The sequence below is a fragment of the Echinops telfairi genome, unplaced genomic scaffold, assembly GCF_000313985.2.
Source record: "Echinops telfairi isolate 266 unplaced genomic scaffold, ASM31398v2 ScPeMD7_7407;HRSCAF=8445, whole genome shotgun sequence".
NCBI lineage: Eukaryota > Metazoa > Chordata > Mammalia > Afrosoricida > Tenrecidae > Echinops > Echinops telfairi.
Window position 1 is genome coordinate 40,553 of NW_022111307.1, and position 8,228 is coordinate 48,780.

The 8,228-nt window shown below is 38.3% G+C and overlaps 1 protein-coding gene across 1 annotated transcript in view; it reads right to left on the reverse strand.

Annotated features, from left to right (window-relative positions):
- Positions 1-440: 440 nt before the first annotated feature.
- The window catches only part of CCDC50 (coiled-coil domain containing 50), a 42,877-nt gene continuing 35,089 nt past the window's right edge, over positions 441-8,228 (reverse strand). The window contains exons 7-12 of the mRNA XM_004713456.2: positions 7,566-7,681; positions 6,896-6,940; positions 6,680-6,784; positions 4,992-5,071; positions 2,475-2,581; positions 441-608 (exon numbers count right to left, since the gene is read on the reverse strand). Of these exons, the coding sequence (XP_004713513.2) occupies positions 589-608; positions 2,475-2,581; positions 4,992-5,071; positions 6,680-6,784; positions 6,896-6,940; positions 7,566-7,681 (473 nt within the window). The 3' untranslated portion in view covers positions 441-588. The remainder of the gene's footprint in view (positions 609-2,474; positions 2,582-4,991; positions 5,072-6,679; positions 6,785-6,895; positions 6,941-7,565; positions 7,682-8,228) is intronic.

Sequence of the window (8,228 nt, forward strand, 5' to 3'; positions counted from 1 at the left end):
GGGGGGGCTAGGAGACCGAGTGTTTGCACAGTCCCTGGAGTCAGAGTGACATCTCTCAACAGCGCAGGATGCTTACTTTATTAACCTGGGAAATACTCAAGGTTTGTGATTTTTTTTTTCCTTTTCCTGAGAAGTACAAAGGCCAAAAAACTCTCTATACTTCAGGACATACACTAATGCACCAAATATGTTCTTTCATTTATTTTTGTATTCTCCTTTGTATCCAGATCTTATTTTTCTTTTCATCATTCACTTTTAGAAAATTTTAATAGCTATATAAAGTGTAGTCCCTAAATACCAATGCTCCAACCCTGACAAAAATGACACTTTATGGAACTCTTAGATACCACAGCCCAGGATGCATACAGAGGTGGCCAATATTCAGAAGCTAGATTTTCTTGTATTGCCCAAGTGATCAGGAATAACCAAAACATTTCAAATGTATTCAAATTATTTATGTTTAGAAAAACAGGTAAGGACGAATCCTAGAAAAGCAAATATAGGAGGAAAAATAAATGCGGAACGCATTCTGTGTTGTCCAATAATATGTGCTACAGTGAGTCCGTATCAAGGCAGAATCCTTGGATTTTACTGCTTGTAATGGAAACCTGGGAAGGGAAAGAATAAACAAAAGACAATTAAGAAAAAAATATTTGAAATTCTGACAGTTTTTCTCTTTTTCAAGCTAAGTGATTTATCTTTTTTTCTGTCTTTTTCAAGTGGTTTCTATTTTCTTTGCTCTTCATTATAAAATATTTATACAGAGAAACAACTTTTATTTTAATGATACTATATGTCAAATATATGTGAAGGACAGGAAAGTACCTAATACAAAGTGATGCATACATAGTTTGAGTCAGTTAAAAAAAACAAAACAAAACATGAGTTACTCTGAACATATTCAAATTGGCCTGCAAAGCAAAACTGGAATGCACTCCAATTTAAAAAATTTGGGTAATCCTGAATGAGAACTGGAACTGAAAAAAATATGGATCAAAGCCCCAGACGTCAGAGGAAGCACACTAAACCCTCTCAGGAGATTACCATGTGGTGTGTATGACTGCATTATTGATCTGATGTCAAAAACAACACACACTGAAAGCAGCATAGTCGGCTGCCATGCTTGGATGAAGAACAAGGATTACCATTATACTCTTGGTCACTATACAATGTATACTCTACTCTGCCTTTTGAGGAGGGAAATTAAGTCACTAATAAGGATTCAACTGGTAATTTTTTTCCTTTCATTCTGGTTATCGTTTTGTTTCACCCGCACTTTAAAAACTGAGTCCGCTCCAACTTTGCTTTCTAAAGCCATGACTGGGCCAGGAAGAACTAGTCCAAAGTCCTGTATCTAGTTAAATCAAGATGCTGAAAATGCTACCAACTGATGCACACTGTGAAGGATCCGTTGTTTGTTAAGCTATGTTTAACATCCACGTAATCCCATGTTTTAATTTATGTCTGTTACCTCTGCACAAGGGAATTAGGGGAGCTTTTAAAAAAAATACCAATGCCTAGAACTAATCACTCAGACATTCTAATGTTATCGGTTTTGGGTGATACTGTGAATAGGACATTTAAAGAAATTTAAGAAGTTATTAGATCCAGAAAAAGATGATAAAATATTTCCCCCAAGGAGTCAGCAAAACCATAACAGCAAATGCATTTCATTAATTAATAAAGTCAAGTATTTATCAAGCTTGGCGGTCACGAAAACCCCCAGGAACAGTTCAACCCTGTCATGCAGGGTCGCTAGGAGTCGGCATCATCAATTCCGTGGCAGTGAGTTTGGGTTTTGGTTTGGCAGCTTTTACAAAGTCAATTTCAATCTGCAAACTGCTTTCACATATTTGATCTCATCTAACCCTCATAATCTGGGAAGTTATCACTCGCATCACCTCCATGGTTTAAATTAAAAAACCGAAGACACATCTTCATTCTCTCTTTTGTCATGGCTGCCATAAACATACAACAGTGAATGTTTACCCTTGGAAGAACAGATGACCAATTATTCTTTTCATATTAAAGATTTGGTCCAATTAGATCTCCGTATTTTCTAACCTTATTTTTATTTTGTATGAAAGTCTGACCTGGTGTATGCGTGTTTATGTGTTTTTTTGTCTAATGAATAAGGTCATGAGCAGATTGGGCAAAAAGAGCTAAGAATCTAGAGAAGTGGCCCATTGGTTCTAAGTATTTTGCTGGGATAAGGGCGAAGTATATGTGTGTCATAGTTCCCTTTAGGAAAACGAAGAAACCTGTGAACTCTCGAGTATAATGCAGATCCCTAACAATTATCTTCTGGTTTCCATTTGTTTGTTTTGCTTTTGTGAGAGGAGGACGAAGACTAAGTATCAGCTTCAAGAAAGGTTGTTTTTATGCTCGAGTGATCTCTAGAAGAAAGCATTTCTTTTTACCACAACATGAAGACGATAGAGATCGTGAAATATGACTATGTATGCTCTTCTTACCTTTATGAGAGGCTTCTGATTTTGAGAAATGGCGTGTGGCACTATGCTGGTCTGTAGAAGGAGTAAAATCCACACCCTCAGCACCTGTCACGGCAGGGGGGCGGGGCCTGAAGGAAAGCCAGAAGTTAAGAGTCTCTCAGAAACAGTGATGACAACTCCATCACTCACTGCAGCATATAGTGTATGTGTCACAGTCCCCTTTAAGTAACAGATATTGCCTGTTGGAATGCAAAGCCAGCATGCTTTGGAGTCTGTTCCTAGTTAGTTGTATGAGTTTTGATAAAAATGATTTTATTAGAATCCTCATTTTTCATTTACATAAATGAACTTTCTAACGTATTTTGTGCATACATAACATGGGTATGGCATTATGCTAAGGGCAGGAGAAACAGATTATTGAAATCAGTAAGATATTTGTTGTGTTTGGGAGCGTTAACAAGAAAAAGAGGAAGAAAAGAACTGCAGAAGGGAGCATATAATAAAAAGCAGTGAATCGGTGAAAGGAATAGGGCAGAGAGGAAGAAGGGAAGGAAGGAAAACGGAAAGAAGAAAGGAAAGGTAAGGATGAGGGAGGCAGGGCAAGAAGGACTTTAGTCAAAATATGAAATTTTGTGAGTAAAGTCCTTGCTCCACTAGGAGGCAAAACAAATCTTTAGTGATGGTAAGAACAGTACACAACTATAAGTTTTTCATGTAAGAAGCAAATAAAAATGCAAAAAACACTGAAGAAATTTTGGTACTTCAAACCTCTAATTGTTTTAATTACGTAATATAGGCTTGAGTGGGGAGTGATGTTTCTGACCTTAATCAAAATATGACAGGTATATATTGGTGCATACTTTCCACCCACTGGCCTGTGATCCTCCTGCATTGGTGTCATTGCATGGCTGCGTGAGTTTAAAGAGGCATTTATGGACTAGTTGACATATGGGGTAATATCAGATTTATGGACTTGATCTGGACTGGGATGTTTTCTTAATGTATAATTAATCTGTGACATAAAGTCCTCTTACACACATATGAGTGTCCATGAATTTGTTTCTCTAGTCTACCCATACTAACACACATCCATAGCACTTAACATGGGTCAAATTATTTATTTTTTAGATTATAAACTTTATGAGAACAGAAAACAGTTCTTGTTAACTTCAGGTTATCCTAGTTCCAAGTACTTACTAGGGTGCCCAATAATATTTGATGAATAAGAAAAACATACTTCATATTAATAAGAATGCCCCAGAATCTAAAAGAGACAATGAATAAATATATGATGAATGAGTAAGTGAAGGAAATATATTTCATATTAAGAATGCTATAGAATCTAGATTTATGAATTTTTAGAAACTAAAAAGTAAAATAGCAAGTAGCACTACAATCCTATAAGTAAAAGAATATACAAAATTCTATAGGTAAGAGAGAGTGCTGGTGGCACAATGGGCTGAAAGGTCAACAGTTCAAGCCTACTAGTTGCTTGCCAAGAGAACTATGAGGCAACTTGCTTTCTTAGAGATTTATAGCCTTCTTGGAAACCCTATCGAGCAGTTCTATTCTGTCCTATAAGGTTGTTATGAGTTGGAATCAACCCAGTGGCAATGGGTTTGGTTTGGTTTATAGATTGAAACTTTCTCCATTTATAATGGCAGGAACTTCAGTTGAAAGTCATTTGGAAAAACAAATGTTTTGAATGAACCCAAAGTTTCCAAATAGCTCTCTACTCCCTTATAAATAAATAGATGAAGAAGTTGACTTTTTGACTATGAACATTATATGTTCAGGATTTGTTTCTCTTCTACTATACTAAAGTGAACCAACAGTCCTAGCCTTATAAGCTTTCAAATTGATACTGTCAGGTGTAAACTTCATCTTTTGTATTTTGTGTCCTCTTCTCTCCTACTCCAACTGTATTATCTTTAGAAAAGCAATAAAGTGCAATGAGAAGCAAACAGTTGTTTCTCTAGAGACGTCAATGCTTGCAGCCTGAGGTAAAAAGGCAGCAGCTGCTCTGTAACTATGACCCAAGACTGCTGGAGAGAAATCAGCAAGTCCCAGAACGCAGATTCCACAGCCATCTGACCTTGTGGGACTTAGATACCTGCCTACACACTAAAACTCAGACAAAAGTTAATGTGATCATAATGTGAATGCCGCGCGCACATACACACACGTATGATCATAAAACCCAAAAGAAATGTAAAGCTTATGCATTTAAAATTTTACTCAGAAAAATGGCTCGTTTCATCCCTTCCTACTTGGTAGCATCAATTCAAAGAATCCAGAAGCAAGGCTCTATCCTAGCAACAAACACATCCTTCCCGATGAAATCCAGCGTGTGTAGAATTCCTTAGATTGTCCTGATTTGACTTGAGCAGTGTAATTTAAAGTTGGAAATAAACATTTCAAAATAAAATCCCAAATGTGACGCCATGTCCCAATTGTTGACTTCTGTATCTCCTTCTATATCTCCCCACTCACCCCACAATCAAGTGCTTCTTTCTTCTGTTTTAGGTGTCAGCTTACCGTGCTGGCCGGTCATTCTTAGAACGGTGAGATTCATCACTTTCTTTTGAATTTGGGTGTGTTGATTTGGCAGATTTTGGCTATGGACAGAAATTTGGAAAAGAAAAACACACACACACAAACAGCAAACATACAATGAGAAAGATTAGATCTCTAATATGTTAATTATATCAAATTTTCCTTATGTAACTTCAGAAAGCTTACATTTCATTAAGCAACATAAGGTTTTTTTTTTAATACAGCTACTCAGAAAAAATGCATACAGACACCAAGGCAGGCGAGTGTGCTCACATGCATGAACACATCACCCACATGTGTGTGCTTGGCTTTCCATTGTTACCACAGCAGCTGCATGGTCACTGGTAAGAAGTGGCTTCCAAAGGCTATGAAATCTAAGCTTGGACTCTCAGACTCCTTTCTCAATACTCAACTTAGGGCTGATGATTTTCAAGTCAGAAAACTAAGGCTCACAACCACTGTTCTCGGGGAGGAAGTGTGCCCTTACCAATTCTAGAATCTGGAAATCACAGCAGCCCTTATTCCTCTTACCTTCCCAATCAGTCATCTTGAAAGTGCCCAATCTCCCATTAACTTAATTAGCATAGAATCCGAGTAGCATCCAGGCAATTTATTTATGTAGGACAAGCATTCACAAACCTTTTTACTAAAGTGTTTATTAGGAAAAATTCTAAATTACTTTAAGAGTAAAAGAGGGAAGACTAATACACATAACTAACATAAAGGGAGTACTTTCATTTGTTTGAGACTGCTGTGTAATTAAGCAGTAGGAAATAGTAGAAAAATGCCACTACCACAGTGTATGTCTCATCTTTTTCCTTATAACCACTGCAGAGACCATGAAATGGTACTAGGAACACTTGGAAAGAATTTTCCCAAGAAAGCAAGCAACTGTAAACATCAACTGTGTCATGAACACACCCTAGGTGCTTCCTGCCGGGCCTAGGCCACGTGTTTTCTCTTAAAAGGTTTTACTGTGTGGATTCTCCCTCTCCCTCTCCTCCGCTGCTCTTCTTCCACATTGCTTCACCGGGTGTGAACTTGCATTCATTAGCTATCTGAGCCTCTTTGTGCTTAAAGACAGCTTGTCTTCCTCTCTACCTTATACACTATTATCAGGAAAAAAATATCTTTGTCTTTCTCTGAGACCAGAGAGGTGCTGGAACTGATGAGGAAGCTCGTTCAATTAAACTTTTAAATACCAGCAACAAAAATCAGATTTCAGAATGACTTGCAGTCCCTCCCTGTTTTGTCAACTATTTCTGATGACTAAGGAGAAAGTCCGTGCTCATGCCAGAGTTCTTGTACTATGACATACGCAATGATGTCTGGTGATAGGTATGTCTGTCAGTCTGCCAGGAGTCAGGTATGCCAGAGAGTAAAGAAACTGGAGGTACTTTATAAGAAAAGCAAATTAGGATAGAGGGAGACAAGGACACTGGCAATTAGAAAGCATGTGAAAATACGACATTTTCCCTACATTGTTAAGTGTAGTAAAACTGAACTTGCTTGAAACAGACTGACTTTTAAAAATGTTAGCAGTAATTTCATTATAGGTATAAGAAGTCAGTATTATTTTTCTTTGTGCAACAATTATACATCCAACATATATGTACAGTTGTCTCCTTTTCATTTCTCAGCGAAACCACCACCACCTCAGCTCTGCCTACCTTCCACTCAGCGTCATACTTCCTTCTGTCCAACGATGATTTCTCCCGTTCCTTGGCTTTCTGATATGCTTTTTTCTCCTCAGCCATCAGCAGTCGAGCAATTTCCTAAACAACAGCAAGGCATTATCTTTAACTGCACAGCGTTGTGGGTAGGAACTTACTGGGGCATTTTCCAAGAATGGTGGCTAGACAAATGCGGATACTAAGGAAACTCACCTCATCCTGGGCTACTTGAGCTGCTCTCATGTCCACCTGCGTAGCCTGTGGGATAAAAAAGCCAAGAGAAGTGTAGTTGAAACCAACATGCCCTATTTTTAAGTATTACAGAAAAAATAAACTGGTATTTGAAACTACCAGTGATTAACACGCCTGAATGAGTGTGTACTCACCAGCCTCAGCAGGGTTCATCTTACCAAACTCTTCTGTAGGTTCTTGGGAGCATCAGAAGAAAGAGTGGAGACAGATACAGACAATTGTGCAGCTAACGCATCTTCAACAAGGAAAACTAGGCACTCACTCTATTCCCTTTGTCTTGATTGTCCCCTTGTTAACAGCACATTCAGTTTCCCATCTCAAATTTCACACCAAACTCACTGCCTTCACATTGATTCTGACTCATAATGACCCTACAGGACAGAACAGACCTGCCTCTGTGGGTTTCCAAGACTGTACCTCCTGAAAGGACTAGAAAGCCTCATCGCTCTCTCCCATGGAGTACCTGGTTTACAACTGGTGACTGTGCAGATCACAGCCAAACACAAACCCATTAGCCTACCCCAGCTCCTGCCAAATGTCTCAAGTTACCTCAAATCACAAAAAAAGGGGAAGGGGGTGGTGGAAGAGACACTACTAAGTCACTTCACCTTTTGCCTCAAAATGTACTCACCAAAAGTTCTTCTTCTTGCAGCTTTCTGGCGATTTCTGCATCATACAACTCCTGGTCCCTGTTGGCCACTTGGGATGGAGTATAAACAATTTCTTTCACTCCTCTTGGTTTTGTTCCTAGAAAAAAACTCATTGTGATAAGGCAACTGAGGTTCTTTCCTGGAAAGCTTCAAAATTTAACATAAGTATGTGTTTCTTTGGTATCTAACACTGGTAATACTTTATCCTCCAAGAATGATAATGTCAGTATAGGGGTACACTTGAAATAATCCCCCACTCAGAGAGATGGCAGTGCAAACAACAAATACCTTTATATAAAGCTACCTCTCCCCAAACATGCCTGATAAAATCTCCCCTTGGTTTCTTTAACGACAAAAATCACGTAAGGTACCAAGGCCATCACGAAATAATAAAATAGTAGGAAAAAAGTCATCCCTGAAGAAAATGGATTCTTGAATAAAGGAAGTTAGAATGTGAGCTTAAAGGGGTTCAGCTGAAAAGATCTACAAAGAGGCTTTCCTTCTATTTAATTCACACTGGAGGGAACAGAAATAGGTTCACCCTGTTATGTGATCCAGGCAAAGGGCCACATACAGAAGAGTGTTCTAGAAGGAGCTAGGAAGTTCCTATATTTCTAAATTTACACATAAGATACATAGATGTG